This window comes from Panthera onca, chromosome C1 (genome assembly GCF_046562875.1).
Source record: "Panthera onca isolate mPanOnc1 chromosome C1, mPanOnc1 haplotype 2, whole genome shotgun sequence".
NCBI classification, from domain to species: domain Eukaryota; kingdom Metazoa; phylum Chordata; class Mammalia; order Carnivora; family Felidae; genus Panthera; species Panthera onca.
Window position 1 is genome coordinate 95,633,858 of NC_138346.1, and position 26,610 is coordinate 95,660,467.

At 42.2% G+C, this 26,610-nt stretch overlaps 1 protein-coding gene across 2 annotated transcripts in view; it reads left to right on the forward strand.

The window, feature by feature from the left end:
- Positions 1-26,610, forward strand: part of TMEM163 (transmembrane protein 163) — a 235,005-nt gene that overhangs the window by 115,873 nt on the left and 92,522 nt on the right. For both annotated transcript variants that reach the window (XR_009607197.3, XM_060622697.3), the window contains exons 3-4: positions 16,514-16,557; positions 17,939-18,030. Coding sequence is in view for 1 of the 2 variants with exons in the window: in XM_060622697.3 (XP_060478680.1) it covers positions 16,514-16,557; positions 17,939-18,030 (136 nt within the window). In the remaining variant the exon portion in view is untranslated. The remainder of the gene's footprint in view (positions 1-16,513; positions 16,558-17,938; positions 18,031-26,610) is intronic.

Genomic DNA, 26,610 nt, shown 5'->3' on the forward strand with positions numbered 1-26,610 from the left:
GGCTATTATTGATAGCACTGCTATAAACATTGGGTCCATGTGCTCCTTCAAATCAGCATTTTTGTATCCTTTGGAAAAATACCTAGTAGTGCAATTGCTGGGTCATAAGGTAGTTCTATTCTTAATTTTTTGAAGAATGTCCATACTGTGCCATCCATACAGCCTAAGCGGCTGCACCAGTTTGCATTGCCACCAACAGTGTAAGAGGGTTCCCCTTGCTCTACATCCTAACCAACATCTATTGTTTCCTGTGTGGTTAATTTTAGCCATTGTGACAGGTGCTAGGTGGTATCTCATCATGGTTTTGATTTGTATTTCCCTGATGATGAGTGATGTTGAGCATCTTTTTTTCATGTGTCTGTTAGCCATCTGGAGGTCTTCTTTGGAAAAGTGTTATTTATGGAGAGACCTCTAATTTTTAACAGAGGTGAGAAGGAAGTTGCTCTAATTGAAATGAGGGTGTGTGTGTGTGTCAGAGAGAGAGAGAGAGAGAGAGAGAGAGAGAGAGAAGAAATCACTGTGTGATCCCTCAGGGCTTAAACCTATAGTGTTCTGAGAAATTATTTTGAAGAACTCTGTGTTGGATGGGCCAACCATGCCAGAGAGTTTTGAAATGTTTACTTCACTGTCCTGATGCCTAGTTATGAGTTATTTGTCAGCACTGAGTAGAAATAAAGTTGATCCTATCCAGGGAAGAATTATTGTCATAGGATCAAGAAAAAGCTTGATTTCTTACTCTTATTTTCTTTTGGGGGCATCAGCACTGATTCATCTTTGATTTATAGCTCAGTATCACTGGGAGATTGTCCCCATTCATGTAAAATGCCAAAAACACAGCTTTCCATCTATAACATCCTATCGGAGCTCAGTTCAGGTTATTTGTATCAGGGTAACTAGCTGCTCTATGGGTCTTTGGCTTAGTGACATCGTGGTGTCTCTGTAAATCACTTTAGAGGGGCTGTATCTTCCATGTTTCTTCATGTGACTCATCCCTAGCCTTCTCTTGTGAAGTTGTATTGATTGTATGATGGATCTGATGATGTCTTTATTTGCTGTTGTATATTCTTCTCCCTTCAGAATGCTCACATGGCACCTGTTATGGCTAATGCATTTGTTGACTTAGAACCTAGCCTTAAAATTTCTTCGCTTTTGTTCTTGTTTCTATCATTTTGTAGGCCATAACAACTCATGCTCAAGGTTAATGAAAGCTGGTGATACTTTATTGGAAGGTAACAGACCTTGGTTATCCCAAAATACATCAGTTAACACAAGCTTTCCTATTTGTTGAGTAAATTACCATATTCTATTACAAATCTTATTTGGGTCTAGTTTTATTATTTTAAGTGATGAGAATGCTAAGGTTTTGCAATTAACTACTTCAGGTATGACAGCAGTGTTTAAAAAAGAGAACCTAGAAGTTTTCCGGCCCTAACAACTGAGGCAGTGTAGTTGAGTACCTGACCCACAAAACCAGTGCAAGATAAGTTTCCTGACCTTTGTGTCTACCCAGTGAATGTCCAGGACAGTTGTGTCTTCGAGAATATTCACATTTGTTCCTCCTCCTCTTGAGTCTCCATTAGTGTCATACTCAGCTGGAAAGAAAACAGTTTGCTGCAAATGGAGAAAGGTGCTATTTGGGGGGCTTTGATTTTGGGAGATCTCTTATTTTATTTTGTGGGTGTTGACAAGTAGTAGATATATTTGATCTCTCACTGGAGAGCAGGCCCAGGTAGTCTCAAATGCCAGTCACTGCTCAAATCTCTGCGCAAGTCCTTTTTGGCTAAATCCAGTTTTTAAGTCCAAGACAGCAAGCAACCACATAATAACTCATCCACAGCGGCCATGTCACAAGGCATTAGGCTTCTTTCTTTGGTTGTGGCACATGAACCTCTATCTCCACTTTGAGAATACATGAAGGCACATGCACAGAGTAAGAAAACCAAAGCACACAAAAGGATATGCAGTGGAATGAAGGCGTCCTTCCCACGTCCACTGCCAGTCACTCCTGAGGCGATCGCCATCCACAGGCTGTTACATAACTTCTCTGACATTTTATCTGCATACGTGTGTTCTTAATTATGTGTACACACGCGCACACACACACACACTTTAATAATCACTCTATTAATTGACTTCCTTTCATCACTCATTACATTTTGCATCATTACAAATCTTTTGAAGAGCTTATGGTATCATTCCATAGTATGAATGTACAATGACTTATTAAATTACTCTCTTATGAATGGCTATGTGGTTAATGATTTGCCGTTATGCATTTGTAATAAACATTTTTGTGTGTATTCTTTCTGCACCTGTGCCAGTACAAGTACAGAATACATTTCTCAAAGTAGAACTGCTGGGTTCACTGGATCTGTGTTATAAATTTTGCTAAACATTTCCAAGTGTCCCTCCAAAGAGGCTTTCCCATTGGCACTGCAGGAGAGAATTTGTATCCCCATACCCTCACCAACCCTTGGCACTTAAAAAGTTCTTTTATTCTTGCCATTCTGACAGATGAAATAAAACTGATGTTTTCTTTTATCCAATTTTGCCATCTTAAGTTTATTGGCTGTTTAAAGTCTTTTTGTGAAATTGCTAGTTCTTATCCTTTAGGCTCTTGGGGTATTTTTATTTTATTTTATTTTATTTTATTTTATTTTATTTTATTCTATTCTATTCTGTTCTATTTTAATTTAATTTAATTTTTTGAAAGAGTGTGTGTACATGAACGGGAGAAGGGCAAAGAGAGAATGTTGAGTAGGTTCTATGCTGGGCATGGAGCCCAACATGGGGATCCAACTCAGGACTGTGAGATCATGACCTGAGTTGAAATCAACAGTTGGCCACTCAACTAACTGAGCCACCCAGCACCCCCTCTTGCTTTTGTTAAATGCTGATTTGTAAGTGTTCCTTTCTTAAGAACTAAAGTATAATACACGTACAAAAGAATGCACAGATCAAAATGAGAGTTTGGTGAATTTTCACAAAATGAATGTACCTGTGTAATGACCACTCACACTTACTCATCTTTTTACTTGAGAAGACCTTCTTCTGTCCCCTCCCACTCACTACTCTCTATGCCAGAGGTAATCACATCTTGAATTCTACCACCATACGTTGCTTTGCCTGTTTTTTGAATGTTATACAAACAGAACCATAAATAGATCATCTGCTCAGTGAATGCTTTATTTTCCTTCCTTTCCCCTTGTCATTATTTGTCGGGATTCATACATGTAATTACAAGTAGCTGTATTTCATTTATTGTCACAATTGTCTACTATTCCATAGGATGAATATACCACCAGTTTATCCATTCTACGGTTGAATATTCGGATTGTTTCCAGTTTGACAATTAGGAAATGTGCTGTGTTAACTATGCTGCTGTGAATGGTTTTGTAAGTGTCTTTTCATATCCATATATATATATATTTCTTTTGGGTATATATCTAGGAGTGGAATGGCTGCATCGTAGAGTGAGATAATTTTTTATAGATACTGGCAGCCAGTTTTCTAAAGCATTCATACCAATTTACATTTCCACCAGCAGTTTTTAAGAGTTCCAGTTGGAACACATCCTTGCTAGCATTTGAAATGGTCAGCCATTTTTCTTCTGTAGGGGTATCTCTTTGTGATTTTAATTTTCTTTTCCCTGGTTGCTAACGAAGTTGAGCATATTTTCATGTGTTTATTCATTATTTGTATATCATTTTTTTTTTTCATAAGAAGCCTGTTAAATCTTTTGCCCATTTTCCTTTTGGGTTGTTTTTTTTTATTGATTTGTAAGGCTTCTTTATGTATTCTGGATACAGTCCATTGTTAGTTACTAGTATGTAAATATCTTCTTCCACTCTGTGGCTTGCTGTTTTGCTCTTTTAATGGGATCTTATAATGTAGTTTAATTTACTGATCTTTACCTTTATGATTAATGTGTTTATGTCCTGTTTAAGAAATCTTGTCCTTCCCCCAAAGGTATGAAAATGTTCTCCTGTGTTATGAAATACATGTCTCAAATAGATATCTACTGTATTATTTTGTACTTATCATATATACCCACAGAACGTCTCCAGTTGTTTTTTGTGTATGGTGAGGTAGAGTCAATGTCTCAGTACCCTTTATTGAAAAGACCTTTCTTGTCCCCAGTATACTTCAGCAGTGCCTTTGTTATAAATCAAGTGACCACATATATGTGGATCTTATTTTGTTCTGTGGTCTTTTGGTTTATCCTTTTGCCAATACTGTTCTGTCTCAATTAGCAGAAGATTTTGAAATAAATCTTGATATCTGGTCATGACTGTCTTCCAGGTTTTTTGGTTGTTGAGTATTATCTTAGCTATTCTTGACTCTTCAAGTTCCACTTAAACTTGAGAATCATCTTATTCTCTCACAAAAAACCTGCTAGAAGTTTGGTTGCTAATATCAAATTTTGTAATCTATGAACATTGTATATCCCTCCATATATTTAGTCTTCCTTAACTTCTCTCTGTAATGTCTTATTATTTTTCTAGGCAGAGGTATTACACCATTTTCATTAGTTTATCTCTAGATATTTGACTTTTTCGGTTCAAAATAGTATCTTTTTAGACTTGGATTTTCTCACTGTTGGTGACTAATATAGAAATAACTGGTTCTTGTGTGTTGATTTAGTGCCTGGTGGTTTTATGTATGCTGAATGCACATCTTAATCCTCTTTGCTTCTCTGATTCTGTCTGCCAGTTTGCCAGTACCTCACTGTTCAAAAACTGGGGCTTTATGGAGAGGTGGGCATGAAAGGAGCAGCATGCAGTTTTAATTTGAGTATCTTTTCCCAGGGTGCTTTACCTCAAATCTTGATAATCTACCTTGACAAGCATCTTGCTTCCTTGTGAGCAAGAGAAGACTGCGTGGTCCGCTGTGCAACCTCTGCTCTTCTCTTTGAAAATGCCATTGGTTTTCCAGCTGCTTGATACTTACACCAGTGGGTGTCTGAGCCCTTACTCCTTTAGTTTCACTTCCCTTTCTCTCTAGTGTGTGGATTATGGGGAAAAGGTTAAGGAGTGGCTCTGGATCAGGAGCCCCATCTACTTACAACCAAACTTGTTATGCCTGTAAGTGGTAATTGTTTGGGCTATAGATAAGCTATAGCATCAAATTGTGGAAAACTCTGAGCTCTGCCTAAGATTAGATTCAGGTATATTATCAGCTCTCAACATCTTCCTCAGTATAATGTAAATTTTAATGTATTTGTAGATTTTCTTTGTAATTGGGGCTTCAAGGTTGACCACTGGCTAGTTTCTTTGATCATTATATTTTTTCTCTAGCATTCCATGCTTTGGTGGGTTTTGTAGAGGAGAGCGGTAGGAAGGGAGGAGACAGAAGGTCTTTATTCTATCAGGTTTGACTTTTATTCTCCAAGTGATAATGCTGATGATCTTCTAATGGCTTTGATTTAGTGCCATTGAGTAAATGTTTATTCAGCACCATTTCATTAAGCCAAATTTTGAAGTCTTATTTAGTGTACTCCTCTTCCCCATAATATGTTCTTTTTTTAAAAAATTCCTTTCGGGGCGCCTGGGTGGCTTGTCGGTTAAGCGTCCGACTTCAGCTCAGGTCATGATCTCACGGTCCGTGAGTTCGAGCCCCGCGTCGGGCTCTGTGCTGACAGCTCAGAGCCTGGAGCCTGTTTCAGATTCTGTGTCTCCTTCTCTCTCTGACCCTCCCCTGTTCATGTTCTGTCTCTCTCTGTCTCAAAAATAAATAAACGTTAAAAAAAAAAAATTCCTTTAGTAACTCTTTAAACCAAAGGGGTCCATTGTGTGGTTTTATGTGTCAGATGAAGGGCCGTCTTAATGATCTTACAAGGATGACCTTAAGTGACAACATCCATGCTATTGCTAGCTCTCATTGCCCAGGACATTAGCTTTTGGTTCTGGTGTGAATTAATCATTGCATGTTAAATAAAAACCAGACATTACTATTAGGTTTAGGGATTACTCAAGCATTTATTTATTTTTTTAGTAAGAAATTACTATTTTTAAAAAATGCTAATTTGTTTTGAGGGGGAGAGAGAAAGACAGTGTGAGCGAACGCATGTGCATGAGTGGTGGGGAGAGGCAGAGAGGGGAGAGAGAATCCCAAGCAAGTTTTGTGCTGTCAGTGTGCAGCCGGACATGGGGCTTGATCTCACAGACTTTGAGATCATGACCTGAGCTGAAGTCAAGAGTCAGATGCTTAAGTGATTGAACCACCTAGGTACCCTGCTCAGTAAACAATTATTGAGCACCAACTAGGTACTAGTGCTTTCACAGGCTCTGGGTATAGAGAGTTGAATACAATATAACCCCAGACTTAGGTTTTCATAAGCTGGTTGGGGAAGACAAGGATCATTTCTTGTGTTACAAGATGAGGGCAGTAGAGGTGGGAGCCTTGGGTGGCAGAGGAGGAGTCCTGGGCCAAGTTAGATTCATTCTTCTACATGTTGGTGTCCAGTTTTCCAAGCACCATTTGCTAAAGAGACTTTTTTTCCACTGGATACTGTTTCCTGCTTTGTCAAAGATTAGTTGGCCATACATTTGTGGGTCCAATTTGGGTTCTTTATTCTATTCCATTGGCCTATGTGTCTGTTTTTGTGCCAATACCATACACTCTTGATGATTATGGCTTTGTGGTAGAGGCTTAAGTCTGGGATTGTGATGCCTCTTGTTTTGGTTTTCTTCTTCAGTATTACTTTGGCTATTTGGGGTCTTTTGTGTTTCCACACAAATTTTAGGATTGTGCGTTCTAGCTTTGAGAAGAATGCTAGTGCAATTTTGATTGGCATTGCATTGAATGTGTAGATTGCTTTGGGTACTATTGACATTTTAACAATATTTGTGCTTCTAATCCATGAGCAAGGGATACAGGAGTGCTGATGCATAGGGGCACGTGTACACCTAAGTTTATAGCAGCACTTTCAGCAATAGTCAAATTATGGAAAGAGCCTAAATATCCATCAACTGATGAATGGATAAAGAAGATGTGGTTTATATATACAATGGAATACTACTTGGCAATGAGAAAGAATAAAATTGTGCTATTTGCAGCAATGTGGATGGAACTGGAGGGTGTCATGCTAAGTGAAATAAGTCAGTCAGAGAAAGAGAGATGGCATACTTTTTCAGTCATATGTGGATCTTGAGAAACTTAACAGAAGACCATGGGGGAAGGGAGGGGGAAAAATAGTTACAAACAGGGAGGAAGGGTGGCAAACCATAAGAGACTCTTCAAGAGAACAAATGGAGGGTTGATGGGGGGTGGGGGAGAGGGGAAAGTGGGTGATGGGCATTGAGGAGGGCACTCGTTGGGATGAGCACTGGGGTGTGTTGTATGGAAGCCAATTTGACAATTATATTAAAAAATAAAAAAAATTTAAAAAATAAATAATGGGCTGTGAGTGAGCATTCAGGCTTGCATTTCCCAGCAGCTGCACTCAGAACAGAAGGCTAGAGAAGACCAACTGTGAGGGTTCTGTTTTGTAAAAATTTCCCCATCTCTGTTTTCTATTGAATGAATGCTTTATTTACTAGGTGAAAATAGCAGTGTTCTGTGATGAAGGGCTAGTTAGTGCATTAAGAGGCATATTTCATCAAATCGTTCAGCAAGTCACCGCAATATCCCCAGCTCATCGCAACAGTAGGCAGCATGTAGTAGATACTCAGTAAACATTTGTTTGTTAAATGAAAGAATAATTGGTGAGCTCAGGCTGTCCGTGTTGGTCTGGACAGGGTGGGTTGCAGGACAAGGTCTGAGTGTAGTCTGAGGATGCCCAAGCACACCCAGTGCTCACAGGCAACAGACTTGAAAGCCATGCTGGGATCACAGGGAACCACAGCACAGAGAGGAGTCAAATCACATGTAGTGGAAAATATGTAATTGACATTCAGCAAGAACCCTGCTCCTATTATTTGTTCTGGTCAGTGAGGTCTTTGGAGTCCGTGTACCAACAAGTGAGGGAAGATGGTTCACTTGATTGAAGATAGTCCATAAATATTCATAAAAGTTAGGTAGCCAGGGCTTCAAGCAGCTTTCCCTCCTCTTCATTCCCTCTTCTTTGTAGAAGAAGCAAAGTGAAGGTGTGTGTGGTTGAGAAAACCAGCATGGCTCTTGGTTTTTTGTCCCTGAGCTGGTGCCTCCTGTGTGTGTGGTACTTCTGAGAAGCTGTCCAAACTAGGTGTCTTCTGTTGAGTGGCGGTTGTCCTGCCTACATTCCAGTAACACTGACTCTAGTTCTGGAATGGGGGTCAGGTGTGTTTCATGTTACACTAACTGAAGCAGGGTGAATATATTGTGTGTGTCGGAGGCAGTCAGGGTGCCCTGCTCTCCTTGGGGGGAAGACTCTCCTTGGGTTGTTTTCATTCTAATTTTTTTCATTTGTATTATTCTGTGCTAGTTCTTGGCTTTCTGGTTTTAGGGCTGTTCTTGCCCTCCCATAGTCCTAGGTATTTGCTATTTGCAAATGCTCCAAGTTCTCCTTGAAAGAATGGTCCTTATAGAGGCCAGTTTCTCCATTGTGCCCCATAAAGTGCTAACTGTCAATCCAATTGCTGATGGAATGGCTGCCTGGTAACACAGATGGGCCTCAATGTATTGAATCTGTGGTCCTGTCTGCCTTCTCTCTGAAGACTCAGTTCACAGCAAGCTGGAGCTAAGGAGAAGTTGTTGTTTCAATCAGTCAATCAATCAAGGAATCAATCTGAATGCTTTCATGTGTTTATGCACTGATACAGGTATGTAGGAGACATCAGGAAACAAAGCAGAAAAGCTTATGGACTTTGTAGTGCTTACATTCTAATGGGTCAAGGGGGGCATAATGGTATGCGATATTTATGAATAAGAAATCAGATAGTGGGGTAGAAGATAATATGTGCTCTGGTTAAAGAAAATGTAGAGCAAGATCAGGGGGAACTAAGATGTGGGAACTGGGGCAGGCTTCAGTATTAAATAGGGGGGCCGGGACAGGCCCAGGTGAGCTTTGGCCAGAGACCTGAAGGAATGGAGTGGGCCATTTGCATCCTGGGGTAGGAATGCTCTCTGCTAGAGCCCAGACCTGGCAGGAGGCCAGTGAGGAGGCCCCTGGGCTAGAAAGCAGTGAGCTGGTGTGGCTGGTGGTGGGGGGGAGGTCAGTGCACAGGGATTTTGGCCTTTACATGGAGTACAACAAGCAGAACCACTCTGGCTGCATGTCATGGATGCAGGGGTAGAGGTACAGGCAAGGGGGATGGCTAGGAGAATATGAGGAGTCTAGGCAAGACATTTTTGCGGTTGCCCCCTCTTATAAACCTGAATGCAAATGTATCTTTCATTGTAAAGTGGCCCAGGCCACTATTAAATGACATTTGGACCTCCACAGCACTAGAACAAAGGCAATATTCTCCAACCTCTTCAAATCCTCTCTTGCTGTGGGTTACAGATGGTCTTGTGGGTATGTAATTGGGAGAGGGAACATTTGGCCACTTTCTATACATGACCACATACCTCTAGGTCATGTCAAAGAGAGAAGGAGAGTCTCACGATTATCCCTGGGGTCTTGGCAAGGCTTTGCTTGTCTACAGGCTGACAGAGCCCAGGAAGGTAGGGGGAAGTGTCCATAGCAGGCCTGGGACTAACTAATGGGTCTCCAGGGGGAAGTGTCCATAGCAGGCCTGAGACTAACTAATGGGTCTCCATTCTGGGGAAGCTCTACAGAAATGATAAAGGCTTTAGAACCTAGTCCGTGGTAGAGCTTGTTGTAAATTCCTACTGTAATTTACAGTAGGAAACACCAGAGGCTACTGTCCAAGCAGCACAATGACTGGCAGGCATTTTGCTGAGGACTGCAGATATGGAGATGAATCTACTGTCCTTTCCCTTAAGCTGCTCGTGGGCTGCATCTAAAGTCCCATAATCAAGCCTGCTGGGTCAGCTAGATAGCAGAGGTGGCCAGGCAGGTAAGGGAGGCCACCTGGGTCTGATGCTGCAGGAGAGCCAGGTGACCAAGAGCACATGCCCTGTCCAGCAATGGCCTCACTGGGAGAAAGGGATAGACCCACACCGGCTGATCTCAGGTTTTCCAGAGAAGCCAAAAATCCAGGTCTTCTTCTTCTTTGTTTTAATTTGTGAAGTCTCCTGATTTAATTTTTTTTAAGGTTTATTTATTTTTGAGAGAGAGAGATGGAGTACAAGTGGGAGAGGGGCAGAGAGAGAGGGAGACACAGAATCTGAAGCAGGCTCCAGGCTCCAAGCTGTCAGCACAGAACCCAATGTGGGGCTCGAACCCACAGACAGTGAGATCATGACCTGAGCTAAAGTTGGACCCCCAACCGACTGAGCCACTCAGGCGCCCCATGAAGTCTCCTGATTTTAAAATGGCAGTAGCCAACTCTAATATTTGAAGAGTACTATATAGGTCAAACAAAAACTTTCAAATTTCATCCACAGGTGGCCCTTTTGCCAACTCTGGTCTAAACAGATAAAATACAAAGTCAAGTTGCTATGCTGTGACTGAGGAGGAGTAGTCTAATGGGCAAAGCAGTTTTGAGTTTTCAAACCACTTCTCCCTCTTTTCTGCCAGTGATAACTGAATTCAGCATCCTATCGCAGATGATTGTAGTCTAATCTGTGTGTGAGAGAGTCTGGAAGTTATTGGACGCTCTGTGGAAGTGAGTTGGAACGTAGATCAGTTAATTTTGACTCCTCTCAGCTCCACCTCTTCTGCCGTCTAGGCAGTAGCAAGCACGATGAAGGTGGTGATGGAAAGAATTCTCAAGTTGGGTTAATTATGAAGCTGTGGGTGAGGCGGTTGCCAGGCGTCTGAGTGACAGAGATGGTTTAATTAAAGTGGGATTGATTTATTAGCGCTTTACTGGCCACATAATTTAGCAACTCGGAGGTGTTACGCGGCCTGGGGTATTGCTAAAGAGTGCTAAGGCTCAAGATAATTATTGCCTTACTTAGGAGAGAATGACAGATGGGACCTCATTGTTGCCGTAAATCTAGCCTGCAATGGAAATGGCATTCTTTGTGTAACGTTGTTGAGGGGCTCTCTGGCTCAGACCACAGTTGCCTTGCTGGCGCTCCCACCTCTCTGTGCATTTCCAAGGCACTTTGAACCTCCACACCCCTCTCTCAAGCTTGGGGCTTATTCAACTGCGTGATTTGCATTTGGCTTTGCCCTAACAATGGGTTGCCTGGGTCTGCTCCGTTTTCCAGCTGTCTTTCTGTTTGAATTTTGAGTTTTCAGTCTGATGGACTTTCTGGCCCATGTGTGACTTAGTCAAGGAAGGTCTTTGACCAGACCTGTATAAATATTTATTTAAGACTTCTGTTGTCTGTGTGCTTCTGGGAGTGTAGCTGTTATTACCCCTTCGACACAGAAATGAAAGTAGAGTGTAGGACAAGAGAAAACCTGGGAGACAGGAGGTTCCATGGACAGAGAGGGACATTTTACTTATGTGCCACACCCTGGCTCACCTGACCCTGATGTGTGCTTCTGCAAACTCTCTGGGGCATTAGCAGTCCACTCAGGTAGGTGATTTAGCTTAGAGAAATGGACTTCAGAAACTGAGCTGTAATGAAGACATGTATGATAGTACGTTTTCCTGTTAGCCAGAAGCCCTGCAGCCTGCCCCCCAGTGTACATCATAAATCTGATTTCCGCTCTTCTGTTTTAGATCTTTGGCTATATTGTTAGGCGTTGGGTAATTTTTCCCCCCAATAAAATGGATTTCCTTTTTCTAATTTGAATGGCCATGTATAATGGTTGTAGAAAAATGTGGAAAATACAAAAAAAATTGATAGGAAAGAAATCCACTCAAATATCCCCACCCACTAAAGACTGACCACTATCACCATTTGAGCTTTTTTTCTAGTTGTTTGCAATGCATCTTAAAAACATGGTTGTACTGTAAAGCTAGTTATACACATGTATTACCCTTTTCTACCTCATATTTTTGCTCAAACAATAAGGAAATCTATTATTTCACATAACTTTCCTCCACTCCTTCTTGCATCAGGCAAAATGGCCTCACACATACCAGACATTCTATTTCAGGGCCTTTGCACTGACCCTTCTTGTTATCTGGAAGGTTCTTCTTCTAGGTGATTGCATGGCTCACTCCCTCACCTCCTCCACGTCTTTGCTCAAATGTCATCTTTGCAGTGAAGCCTCTTCTGACCTCCCCATTAAGTTTTCACCTGTGCTAGCCAGATGCCTCCTGACATAGGCCCATCCTTTTTCATGGCACCCAGTGCTGATGACACCTATCATGCCACCTATGTGTTTATTATCAATATCATTATTCTAACTAATGTGCTCATAGAAGCATTAACTAAATGTACTTTTTGTCAACATTTTGAAATACCTTACATGTAGCTTAATCTTTTTAATGGAGTGTACTTTAATCATCACCCTGTTACTGGACTTTTAAATTGCATCCAGTGTTTTGATCTTATAAATTACATAAACCTATGATGAACCTTTTGTGTATAAAGTGTTTTTCCATATCTTTTTTTAAAATATGTTTTTATTTTTGAGAGAGGAAGAGAGTGCACGAGTTGGGGAGGGGCAAAGAGAGAGGGAGACACAGAATATGAAGTAGGCTCCAGGCTCTCCACTGTCAGTACAGAGCCCAATGTGGGGCTTGAACTTGTGAACCACGAGATCATGACCTGAGCTGAAGTCGGATGCTTAACCAACTGAACCACCCAGGCACCCCATAACGTGTTTTTCCATTTCTTAGTCATTAAAAGAGATTCTTGGACATGGGATTACTGAACAAGGTAAATTGTCTTCAGACTCATGGCTGCAAGTGGTACAAATTCAACTCAAGCTGGCTCAAGCAAATTAAAGGAAATTACCAGCTGACATATTTGAAAAATACAGGGGTAGACTTCAGTTAGGGCTGATTCCAGAGGTTCAGTGCATGTTATCAGGGATCTGATATCCTTCATATCTGCTTTCCTTTGTGTTGGCTTCATTCTAAGTCAGCTTCTCCCCATTTAGGACAAAATTGCTACCTGTAGCCCCTGTTTTCATGCTGCCAACTATACAGTCCCATATTGGAAAGACATCCCCTTCCCAGTATTTTTGGCACAAACTCCGGACAGGTTCTCGCTGGCTCACATTGAATTGTGCCCCTCTTGAATCTTTACCTTTGGCTGTGGGACAAGGGTATATGAGAGTGGAGCTGATGATGTCATTCAACACAAACCACACACGCTGAGGATAAGGATGTAGCTCTCCCCAGGGGAGACTCAGGGTGCTCTTACCTCAATGGGGAATGGATGTGGGGAAGGCCCCAAAACTACAGATCTTCATTTTACTTAGGAACATTTTAGAAACTCTGTGCTTTCATAGGGGAGAAAAAAAAGGCACGGAAAATGAAGGGAGTCCAGTCACATCCTAAGCATGCGTGTTTGGATGTGCGAGGCCAGCCCAATCAGATGGTGGTCTACTGCTGCTCTCTCCAGGGAAAGGGAGGCAGGCGTGAAGGGGGAAACGCAGGCCTGGGCCCCCTGGGGAATGAGGCTCCAGTGGCCTGTGATTGCATGCCTCGTCGGCTGTTGGCAGCCACTGGCTCCCGGAGTGCATGTTTAAATTATGAGCAGTGGAGACAAGTTCTAAATGTGAGGAGCAGAAGTGTTCTGGAAAATTTCCCTAGGGTGTTCTGATAGCAATGCTCTCCGGATGAATTTAGAGGCTCCTGACAGTAGGGCACTCCATTCCAGAGCAGCGGTGGTGTTTGTCATGCAGGTCCCGCACTGCCAGCTGACAGCCTCAGCAGCTTCTGTGGCCCTTGCCTTGACCCAGAGCAATCTTCGTAAGAGAGCTCCGCTTCACAGCAGCCCCACTGCCTTCTCTCTGTGCATATTGCCAGCTGGCAGCGTAATTTTGAGGTCGAAAGGGTCCTTATCTGTCACCCACTGTTGAATGTACACCTGCCTTCAAGGTATTGCTAGACTTTTGTTGGACCTGTGGTGGCTTTCAGCTACCCTAAGCCAAGTATGATTGTGGCTCCAGGGGCACCTGCTTTGTAATCCCTACCTTGGTGGTCAGTCATCTTGGCTCCGGTCTGCTGTTCTCCAAGTGGGAACTGCCCACAAAGGGAAGCTGTCAGAGCCAAGGCCCTGTGGAGGGCCCCTCAGTGTACCCCAGATTCCCCACACAATTTAGCATTATCTCCCTTTGCAGCTTATCAGGGAGATCAGATGGAGCCAATTTATAAGTAAATGATACATGTTAGTCCTTCCCTTCTGTGAAGGACTCTGGTTAACCTGGAGCTCTTAGTCAAACTTTCTTTGGTGCACGGGGATAGAATAATATTAATATTCCATTTGTGCTCTAAGTTATTCATCCCCTGGGCAGGCTTGAAGTACTCACCCAGTCAGAACTTTCCATATGATTCTGAGAAGGTTTGAAATCATAGACACTGACTCCAACTGAATCAGGGAAACCCCTCATCAATGGCCATCTCCTTTGTGGGATTCCAGAGTCTCTAAGGTAAAGTTCCTTGAGTTTGTCAACATAATCAACTGGGTGTACACCTCTTTGAAATCTGTAATCCACTGTGTAAATGTGTGGTCTTACTGAATAGCTGATTAAAGCTTTTTACAGTAACCGGTAACAGTTTACCTCTTGGGAAAGCAGGCAGTCTTCTGGGATGGCAAATGTGGTACTTTATCCATTGTGCCCTCCATTCCATGGTGCCCAGGGCAGACAGTGATGGGTGGGGACAGTGCGGGAGCTCTTCTTTATCTGCTGTGTATATTGAGCATCTGGGCAAGATGTTAGTAGGAGCTAAAAAGGTTTCCATTGCTGATGAACAAGTAATCCACAAAAAGCACAGAGCCAAGATACTGTAAAAACAGGCTGTAAAGTAAAAAACAAAACAAAACAAAAAACAAAACAAAACAAAAAAACCAACAACAACCCAATACTTGTTTCTGTGAAATTTTATGAAGCTTAACAAGTTACCGAGAACTTGGTGCAAGTCAGGCTTAGCGTCCTCTAGTGTATCTTGGTGCTCAGTGCAATTCCTCAAGGGATCTCCTGCTATATTTGCTCATGTCAATGTGGCCTGTGAGTTGAGTTCTTTGGGAAGAGCCAGAGCCCCTTTGCATCACCACGGCTGTGTTGCCCACAAAAGCTACACCCCATCACTGCTCACAGCTGGCTCTGCCCTCCTCCTTATGCCCAGGAACAACGCAGGGATAATGATGTAGCTCATTGCAAGAGCCAGAGATGGTTGGGAATTGAATGAATTGCATTGGTCTTACACAGCCTGAGGGCTGGAGTGTAGCTGACTCCCTGGAAGGGCTTGGAAACGTGAAGAAGCCAGTGGTTCTCTTGCCCCAGAATTGTATTTACCCTATGCTTGTCTCTCCACTCCTTGGTGTTTATAGCAAACAATGGCCAACTCCACTTCTGTGTTCTTAGGTTTCAATTCTCACAACATTAATCAACCATCTAGATTCTCTCTTGGTCTCAATTCTTAATTCACAGAAAATGAAGTATGCTTGGTTCACATTGGGTCAGATGACCCCATAAAAGCTGGGGGCAGGGGCACAAAGCACAATATGGCTGTCCAGAGCCCATTCCTGGATGTTATGGGGAGGACAGAGAATGGGGCCATGTGGTGAGCTGAGTTGGGGCTCAAATGGGTATGGACCTCCATGCCCCACACCTATGCCTCACTTACTCCATGAGTCAATGTTTTTCATACCTGTGCCTGGGACAATCTACTTCAAACCTTTACTGACCCACTGGGTAGGGTTTTATTCTTTGTTGGAGGGTGGACATATGCTTGATAATATGGCTTTAAGTCAAACTGAGAACAACAGTCTTTGAAGCTGGACATGGGCACAGAACAGATCACAGAATTAGACAGACACACCACTCAGTTGACTTTCCCCCCAAAAAGGTAGATAGATTTTTGAACATGGAGAAATGTCCTTATTACAACTTGTAGACATCTCTTATTTGTAGACATCTCTTATTTAAGATCATTTGCTATGGTTTTTCCAAACTGTTTTCTTGACGCCTACACTGGATTTTCAGCTCTGATAGGAAAGAGATTTCTCTGAACTGTGTTAGCAGTGACATGTGTGTGTAGATACCTCAACTAATTACCTGATGATGGGAACATTGTGGATGGTGGCACTTTTACCCTGGCAGTTTCATGTGGTTCCCAGCTCTCTGTTCCCAATTGCTAAAGTCTCAAAGTCTCAGCAGCCATTTGATTGACAGGTGCTTGGACATTTTCATTCTGAAGCCAGCCCTTTGGTGCTAGAGGATGCAGTGGGAAGGGTTGCTGTTGCCAGTGGAGTCCACAATCTTTTCACCTTCACTTTCCTTTTTTCAGTTCATAGGGTTGACAAGTACAGTTAATTTTTAACTTAATGCTCTTGGAACTTTTCCACTGATGTTTAAAAGGCCCTATCAACTATATTAATATACTCATAAATGAGAGAAAATATCCATGAGGTCTTAAAATATGCTGAATAATATTTTCTTTCTTTTTAGCTGTCTCCGTTATGAGGTACAGCGCCTCTGCTTTTGGGTTTGCAGTAAGTAACCTGAAATGTACTTTTATGAAGTTTTGCACGTTTTTCCTGAGCCCACAAATCTCACTCTGGGCTGGCAGTTCAGAGGGTGGTTAGCTGAAGAGAGCTTAGCGTGACAAACCTTTTATGGAAATAGCTTCTATAAAAAAAAAAAAAAAACAACTACAATTTTGAAGGAAACAACGATACTCTACACGTCTCCAGAACAGATTAGGGGACCTCATTTTCCACGCCTGGTTGAGAGGATGGTTTTAGCCTGTTTTTCTCTCTCAAGGTTGTAGGTTTGAAAGTGGGTACACACTGGAGTGAAGCATTTACTGGTACAGGCAGAGGTGTTGGGGTTAGGATTGGGGCTGCTGGCACTAGACAAGTCAGTCTGTAGCCCCACTAGGAGTAACCTGGGTCCTGAACCTATTTCCTGATGGGAATTGGTCAGAGAAAACAGGTCTCAGATGTTTTATAGGCTAGGCATGTTGCAAGCTTGGGTGTAGTTTCCCCACATTCCTTCAAGACAGTGCTAGTGCTTGGAGTTTTCCAGCTGAAAAGTGAGATGTGGTGCAGTGACTCATCTGGGGAGCTCCAACATCCTCCTATGTAGCTTTAGGGTTTCCTGTACCTGAGGGCATGTGTTCCTGTTCCCAAACCCACTTCTGCCCTTTGATGTGAGAACTTAAAGTTTTGGAGGTTGTAGATTGTTTTCAGAATCTTTTGAAAGGTATGGACAGTCTCTCCAGAAAAATGCCCCCCCCCACACACACACCCACCCCTCCCTTTTATCCCCTTTCTTCTGTCTCTGTCCCTCACACATTCACTCATTCATTCAAACAAGAGCATTGAATTTTTTATACAATTCTGAAATGTTAGATTTCCCAGAATCCTTGGGGTATCTCACCCTGAACCTTACTCTCAGTCTCACCCTTGAACCTTATATAGAACAATCGCATCGAGAGCCGGAAACATAGAATCCTTATCCTGAATCTTTTACTTGGGATGTAGGGGAAAGTGCTGCAATTATTTGTCTGCTGGGGGATATGGGTCAGAACAGTACAACTCTCCCCATATCTCCCTGTATCTCCAGAGCGCTAGAAGCTGGGGCCCAGGGAGCAGAGCCCACTGCACCACAGAGTGTGCTTTCTCAGTCCGTGGGAGCAGTGGGAGGTCTGAGGAGAAGCCATGGCACTGCCACCAGGCCGGCATGTCGGGTGACCTCAGCTCCATATTCCCAGGACCCAACATGAGGATGATGAGTAGCCTATATCATGATGATGTGAAGCTTCTTTGCTCTGAGATCACTGGCTCAGATTCCAAGCCTTTGTGTCTTGTGTCTTCACCGTCATGCTTTTTTAACGCTGGAAAACACTAATGCCATGTCTCCTTCTCCTAGTTTGATGCCATCCTCGACGTCCTGTCATCGGCGATTGTCCTGTGGCGTTACAGCAATGCTGCCGCTGTACACTCTGCCCATAGGGAGTACATGTAAGTGGATTTTTATCTTGTCCCAGGCTGCCGAACCCTTGCAAAGGAAGGCCACGTAATTAGGCTGTCAGCATAACTCACCTTGCAACTTTGGTTCCAGGGATGAGAATGAGGACCCAAGTTTACTTTGAGCGTGCCTGCTGTGATATCAGCCGTATGATAGGCACCTTCTGGGATGGTCACAGAGATGGGACATCCTTTTATAATTCTCCCTGTCCTCTGCTCTTGAGTCTGGAGTGAATGTTTGTATGCTCATTTGTCTGTCCTTCTGTCCATCTATCCATTGATCTACCTATGCTTCAATCCATCCATTCTTCCATCCTCTTTCTCTATGTGTTTTTGGAATCTTTGTTCTCTGGAATTTTCATGCTTTTTTTTTTCTTCGTAAGTAAGATGACTTTTCCACTGTAATTTATGGGAGATATCTTGAGGGTGTTCTAGATTACCCTACTGGTCTTACATTCCTCTATTAGAGGGTGTGGCTTCTCCCAGTCTCTACATCCTGTGGGTGATGGTTTTGTCTTTGAGGAATTTGAGTTTGTGACCATAAAACACATCTTTTCCAACTTGCATCTCTTTATTCCATTTTAAATCTCCAGGCTGATAGCACAGGTTCCAGAGTTAGATATCTTGGCTTTGAATCTTAGCTTACCACTTGCTAGCTCTGTGACCATAGGAAGTTGCTAACTGTTCTATGCCTTGTTTCCTCATCTAGAAAAGCAGAAAAACAACAATAACTCCTTCACAGAGATATTGTATATATTATATATGTATAATATAATGTATGTTATATTAGAACAGTATGTATATGTGTATATATATGTATATATAATGTCTGTGTATATATCTATATATCTATATAACATATATATAATATATGTTTGGCATGTAGTTCAGGAAACCTTAGCTGCCATCTTTATTATTAGGTAATTATTAAGGGGGCTCCTCTGAGACTGAGCCACCACTGGTCATTTACCCCACCTCTGTACTTTTGGACAATTTAATACAAATGAGTAAATGTTATCCACAGTGTGATTTGTGTGGTGCCCAGACAGAAGGTTCTCTTGATGAGGATGCTGTGTCATACTTAAATGTATGAATGTTGAGATACAAACGTTGGGTGCTAGGGGACTCTGGTAGTAATATATCTGGGGTTGCATATGCCAAATGGAAAGCTTTTGAAAGATGATGCTATAGCTGATTCACAAATGAGAACACATTTTATTTCATTGTTGGCTTTAGGTAGAGCATAGAAACTTCTTTTAAGTATTACATATTTATTTAAATGTACATTAGCTCTTTTAACAAATATGAAGTATCGAATGTGTGATGCCCCAGATGATATTGTTCAGGATAAAGTTGATTTTTTTGAGTCAACTTATGGTTGAAAAACTTAAGAGAACAATTGTAGTAAATTGATTTTGTGAAATTTCAAACTATGGTACTATAATGATCAAAGTTGAGTTAACAGTGGTGCAGCCAAAGGAGCAGCCAATGCAACAACCCAAGTGGTTGCTGGCTATGATTTGAGGAATACAGTGAGAACAATCTAGAAATATGCTCACATTTTAAGAGTTAGTCCTGTCTCTCTCCGAGGATGATATGTTCTTTGGTTCTATAGTTGTACTGTCTGGTGCAATAGCTGCTGGTGGCTATTCTGGCACTTAGGTGTAGCTGGTCTGAACTAAGAGGTGTTGTAAGTATAAAATACACACTACATCCCAAAGACTTAGTAAAAAAAAAAAAAAAAGTAAACATTTTATTCATAACTTTAAAAATATTGATTGTATGTTGATATAAGAATATTTTGGATATGGGGCTCCTGGCTGCCTCAGTTTGTAGAGCGTTCAACTCTTGATCTTGGGGTGGGGGGGTGTGAGTTCAGGTTCCATGTTGGGTGTAGAGTTTACTTAAAAGTTAAAATTAAAAAAAAAAATTTTTTTTAAAGATGTTTATTTATTTTTGAGAGAGACAGAGCACAAGCAGGGAGGGGCAGAGAGGGAGGGAGACACAGAATCCGAAACAGGCTGTAGGTTCTGACCTGTCAGCACAGAGCCAGATGCGGACCTTGAACCCATGAACTGTGAGAGCATGGCCTGAGCCGAAGTTGGATGCTCAACTGACTGAGCCACACAGGCGCCCCCAAATCTTTTTTTTTTTTTTTAACGTTTATTTATTTTTGAGGCAGAGAGAGACAGAGCATTAATGGGGGAGGGGCAGAGAGAGAGGGAGACACAGAATTGGAAGCAGGCTCCAGGCTCTGAGCCACCAGCCCAGAGCCCGACGCGGGGCTCGAACTCACGGGCTGTGAGATCGTGACCTGAGCTGAAGTCGGACGCTTAACCGACTTAGCCACCCAGGCGCCCCACCAAATCTTTTTTTTTTTAAAGAATATTTTGGATATATTGGATTAAACTATTATAATTAATTTTACTTGCTTCTGTTTCTTTTTTCTAATGTGGCTTTTAAAAAATTTTAATTACTTATGTGGCTTATAGTATAATTCTTTTGGGCCTTGACCTCAAAAGAGAGAGCTCTTCCCTCTCTGTCTTTTCTTACTTTAGAAATAATAATCCAGAATTTGATTTGCGATTCCAGAAGGAATTGAGTTCAGTGTTACTCAATTTCTCTCTTCTAATTTGCTCTTTTAAATCTGATTTCCTTTATGCTGAAATGAGTTTCTTATGTATTAGTCACAAATCTACAAATTATTGTAGCTTTTCCATAGAGTCAGGATCTCTTTGAGCATTTGCCAGGTGGCCTTGAGTTTTCCAAGATGAAAAGACTGATGACAAGAAATGTGTTTTGGTTTTCAGTGATTGCAAAATAGGTACCATTACAAAAATGTATATCTCTCATGATACCCCAAAGGCAAAATTTCCGAGTAGTTGCTTTGATAATTCCCAGATTCATGCAATGATGCCAGTGAATTTATTTGGAGATTCTTAAATGTAGGGATTAAAACAATATCCCACAATCCATTGTATTGTTGGCTTTAGTTTAAAGTTTTAATCTCTGCCTCATCCCATGTAAATTAAAAATTCATGGAATCACTGCCAGATGAGAAACCGATGTTTGCGTATTAATGGGCATGAATGAATTATGAGAGGCATAGCTAGAAAAACCACTGGTTTTCAGTTAGTTGCTGGAGAATAATAAATGAGGAAATACCCAACTGGTCCTTAGTTAATTCCTCTAATTTATCCTACTTTGACTCTAAGCTTCAGAGAGAATCTTGAGCTTGGAATTGCCAGTACAGGGAGCAGTGGGACCTTTGTCAGCCTTGCTGCCTGATACTGTGTGTGCTGGCTGGGTGCTTGATGCCCAGCGGAAGAGAGGATGCCTTTAGCATCACCATAGGGTGTAGCCCTCAATCGTTTTGTTTTGCACTTCCTTTTTATTGTGGTAAAAAACACTACCACTGGATTTACCATCTTAAACATTTTAAGTGTGTGGTTTAGTAGTATTAAATATATTCATTTTACGGTTGTGAGCTCCTTCATCATGCAAAGCTGAAACTTCATACTTACTAAACAGCTTCCCTTTTCCCTCTCCCCCAGCCCTTTGCAGCCATGATTCTACTTTGTTTCTATGCATTTGATTACTGTAGGTACCTCACATAAGTACAATCATAAGCTATTTGTTTTGTGACTGGCTTCTTTCACTAAATGTAATGGCCATGGCAAAATTAACAAATGGCCCTCATGGTTGAGAAATCTTGCTTAGGTAGACAGTCCTAGGTGTGGGGCACTGATCTGAGAATGAGATGCTCAAATCCAGCATTTCACAGGTGGTTTGCCTACTGGTGTGAATTTAGGCTGGGAATGGGTGGCTGATGTCAGGCAAGAACAAAAGGTCAGGGACATACGTTCCACCAGGTATTGGCCAGATGCTCCATCTGGGATTGAAGCAATGGTTGCAGAGTTGGGGAGGAGATGAAGGCAGTGAAGCAGGTGTTGTTTCCATCAGCCAGGAAAAGAGAGGGACCAGGTGGTTGGGGCTAATGGCAAGGAGGCATCCTGGCTGGTTTAGCCTGAGACTGACTGGGAGCATGGAAGGGAAAAAGCCGGAGGACTGGTTTGTAATTCACCATGAGGCACATAGGCTGCGAGTATGTGGATGAGAGAGAACACACTGCCTCTGCTTCCAAGGTGGGGGAGGCAGCTTCCTCAGGGAGCAACCAGGTTTTTCTTAGGCCAACTGGTGAGAGCAAGAGTCGGAAAAGAGTCTGAGGATGTGGAGAGTGGGATAGGATGAATGTGTTTTGGGGAAGGAAGGGTGCAGGGCCACACAGGGGGACACAGAGGAGCGTGGCTAGAAGGATAGGGTGGTGATGGCTGTCCTGGTGACAGTAGATTGCTGTGAGGCCACTAAAAGAATGAAGCACTATGTGTACATGTGCATTGTGATGTCCAAGTGTCATTAAGTGAAGAAAGCATAGAGCAAAACAGCGTTTAGGGTCTCTTCTCATTTGTTTTAACAAAAGAGGTTTGCATCCACACACACTGTTTAGGCATATAAAAAAAATCTCTACAAGGATATAAAGGAGACTGGCAGCAAGATCTCCTCAGGGAGGGGGACTGGGGACAGAAGAAAGAGAGGAGATGCTCTTTATATCCTTTAGACCAGAGCTGTCCAGCAGAAATCTCTACAATCATTATTGTTCTATAGCTGCACCGTGCAGTATCATCAAGCCATTACCCACATGTGGCCATTCACCATTTGCTATGTGGCTACATTTTTAACTTTATTTAATTTAAATTAATTGAACCATAAATAGCCACATGTGGCTGGTGGCTACTGAATTGGACAGTACCTCTTTAGGTAGTTCGATCATTTTTAATCCATTTTTTTATTAAAAAAATTTTTTTAACTTTTAAAATTTACTTTGAGAGGGACAGAGAGACCACGTGCAAGCTGGGAAGGGACAGAGAGAGGGAGAGAGGGAATCCCAATCCTGATAGTGCAGAGCTCAATGCAGGGCTCAAACTCATGAATATCATAACCTGAGCCGAAATCAAGAGTCAGATGCTTAACCGACTGAGCCAACCAGGCGCCCCTAATCCATTTTTTAAAAACAAAGTTGTTACTAAATCAAAGTCCAGGGGACTTGGAAATGAGAGAAAGGTAGGGGAGGAAGGAGGTGCTGGAGGAGGTGGGTGTGGGAGAAATTAGTGTAGGAGGAACCTGGCATGGCCAAATGACACAGGGCATTTTGCGCCTGTCTCAGCCATTGTCAGCCTTGTGTACTATGTAAGGCCATAGGAAGTACAGCTTCCTGCTGCCATCAGCTGTGGAGGGCCATCAGGATGCTTGCCATGGAAGGTACAGCTTGACACTCATTGGAGGCCTCTGACATTTTGCATGATTTCAACACAGGTGGGAGGCCCGTGAACACTCCCCAGTCCCAGCTGTCTCCTTGGGCCATTCGTCAGCTTGCTGAGATGGAGAGGTGGAGGCAGATGGGAGGCTGTTCACCTTTACAGGCTTGAACTTCTGCAACACTGAGGCAAAAACACAACCTGGGAGGCTATTCACTTGTTCCAAATGTACCTCCACATGGCATGATGCTCAGCAGCATATTGGAAAGCAAATTTGAGAGCTCTGGGGTAGATATTCTTAGAGAGGCATAAATCCTGGTGTGTCTCTTCATGTGAAATAAATGGGGCACGCCGGTTCTCACCCATGCAGGGTCCTTGCTCGGTCTTTCTCCCCCGCCCCCAATCTGCTGAGCCAAATGCCTTGGCCTGAAAACTACCAGTCGACAGGATAGCTTTTGATGACTGGTTTCAGCAACATTCTTGCTGCTTTTGGAAACAGCTCTGGAAATTGAAAAAGAAAAGAAACTGATTCAGTCAAGAAATAGCATATCGGCAATTTGCTTTTGGTGTCTGATCTAAGAGGACTGCAAAGGCCAGGAGTTATACCAGGAACATAGTGAAGTAGTACCGTGCCTCCCTCCCCCTCTTTGCACAGAGCATTCGGTCTGACCCTAAATCAGGGGCTTTGGGAGAGTGAACCATCTTTCCTCCACACTTTTCTAGTGCTCTTAACATTACCAAGCTCTTGAGTGTATTTTGAACCTGAACCTGGAAGAATAAATAATTTCAGAGAGTCCCTCAACAGCTGATGAGAACCAGTGTAGAAGGTAGAGAGCCTTGATAGCGGGACCTGAGCTCACATGCCTTGACCAGTTTGGATTTAGTCTTGCCTGAAGGCAAAGAGAGTTGCCATGGGAAGTTCCACAGTTGTGGGAAGTTCTATGAAGCCTGCCATGACACAGGCATGATATTAATGGGTTGTGGTGCTGTGGGCAGGATGTGTTAGAGAAAGAAGTGTAGGCTTCCTTAGTCTACTATGGGTAGAAATGTGTCCCCCAAAAGATACTGAAATCCTAATCCCCACTGCTACAGAATGTGACGTTTTGGGAAATAGGGTCTTTGCAGATACAACTAAGTGAGATGAGGTCCTAATCCCATTTGACTGGAGTCCTTATAGGAAGAGGAGAAGATACACCAAGACAGAAGCACATGTGACAGCAGGGGCAGTGTTCAGAGTCCTGTATCTACAAGCCAAGGAACTCCAAGGATGGTTGGCAAACGCCAGTAGCTCAAGGAAGCCAGGAGGGATTCTGCCCTACAGGTTTCAGAGGGAGCGTGGGCCCACTGCCAACGCCTTGATTTTGAACTTCCAGCTTCCAGAACTGTGAGAGAGTAAATTTCTTTTATTTAAGCCCCTAAGTTTGTGGTGCTTGGTTACAGCAGCCACTGGAAAACTGCTGCTGTCCCCAAGAAGAGTCTCCTATCAGACCTGCACTCAACTGCTCTGTGACCTTGAGTGACGCACGAATTTTTCGAAACCTCAGTTACCTCCTCTGTGAAAGGGGGTGGGCTGTGACAACTACCAAATGGTGTTGTGGTGAAGATAAGACACGATACTGAATGTGACATGAGTATGTGCTCAAAAAATGTTAGATCACTTATTTTCCGTCCTTGGAGTTTTGAAAATGTTTTTTCAATAGTCATACTGGGATACTTTGAAATTACGCTTTTGTTTTAATTTCCTTTGAACAGTATAGAACAAAGGACTTTGCAAGGAAAAAAATCTAAAAACCCAGACATATACTCGCATATTGAGAAAGTTGCTTTTGACCTAGGGACATGGGGTAATAGTGTAGTGAGGTAACAAAAGATTGCTTGATTTCCTGATTTCATTTCTTCATCCCACCCCTAAAACAAATCTCATCTGTGTGGAGCACAACAAAGTAATATATGATTTTTGTAAAAAGTTAAGGTAATTCATACAGGTACAAAGGACATAGCAATTGTCAGAGAGCCTTCCAGGGAGAACCATAGCTAAAGTTTAGTTGTGTATTGTGTTGGTGTGTGCACATACATCTTTTTTTTTCCTACATAAATAATCTATATATACCCTTATGCAAACTGGTTTTTCTCTACTTACCACCATGTTTTGGACATTTTCCCATCTTTGGATAAATAGAGGTATGTTATTTTTTGAAAGCTATTCAGTATTCTGTGCATGGATTTAACATATTTTGTTAAGTACTTTTCTACTGAAGATGCAGGTTGTTTCCAGCTTCTTGGGGCTAGGAGCAACCTGAAATAACTGTCCTTACATGTTCGTATTGTAATGCTTGTCTTCTTATTTCTTGAGGATAAATTACTAGAAGTCTGGGTCGAAGAATATGCTTATAGTTCTGATGCCCAGTGTGAAACTGTTCTCCAAGTAGGTCATACGAATTTACATTTGCACCAGTATGGGTGAGGATGTCTGTTGACTCACCTTTACCAGCACTAAGTGCTACCATTCTTTTTGAGCTGAGCTACTTGTCCAGGTGGGAAATCGAATTCTCCATGTTAAGGTGCACATGTTTAGTTATCAGGCTGAGCACATTCTCAGATTTGTTTTGGCATTTGTATTTCTTTTGGGAACTGGGTTGCCAGAATTTCAGATGGGAATGAGGATCCTTTTGTTTCCTTTTTGAACCATTTCCCAGACACAGGCTATAGAACTTAGGTGACAAAGAAAGTACACCTTAATAACTGATCAGATCTTTCCTGCCTTGCCCCTCCCACCCCCACCCCCACCATATTCTTTTTTTGCAGTGCCATGGTTTTTTTTTTTTTTTCTTTCACAGGTCTAAATACCTGCATTAATTTATGTATTGGTATATTTGTTGAGTGTCTATTGCCCTCAAAGACTTTAAGCTCACAAGGGCAAGGGTATTCCTTAAGTGTCTTAATCTTTTAACCTTCTTCCACCTGGCATTTACTAGTTGCTCATTTAAAGAGATGCAGAATGAAAGATTGAATCATGGGAGCTCTTCATCTTATGTAAAGTTGCAATAACTTTTATTAAGATGATAAGTATTTATTCAACACCTCCTGTGTGTTGGGTATCATGCTGGGCTTTGCGTTGACACCTGGTAGAGAAGGGAAATAGTGTTTCTGAAGGCTCATGGCTGGTAATGGATACAACTGGGGTTTGAACCTACCTTCTGCTTGCTCTGAAATTTCCTTGTAATCATTATGCAACACTGCCTCTTCAAATGATCGTTTG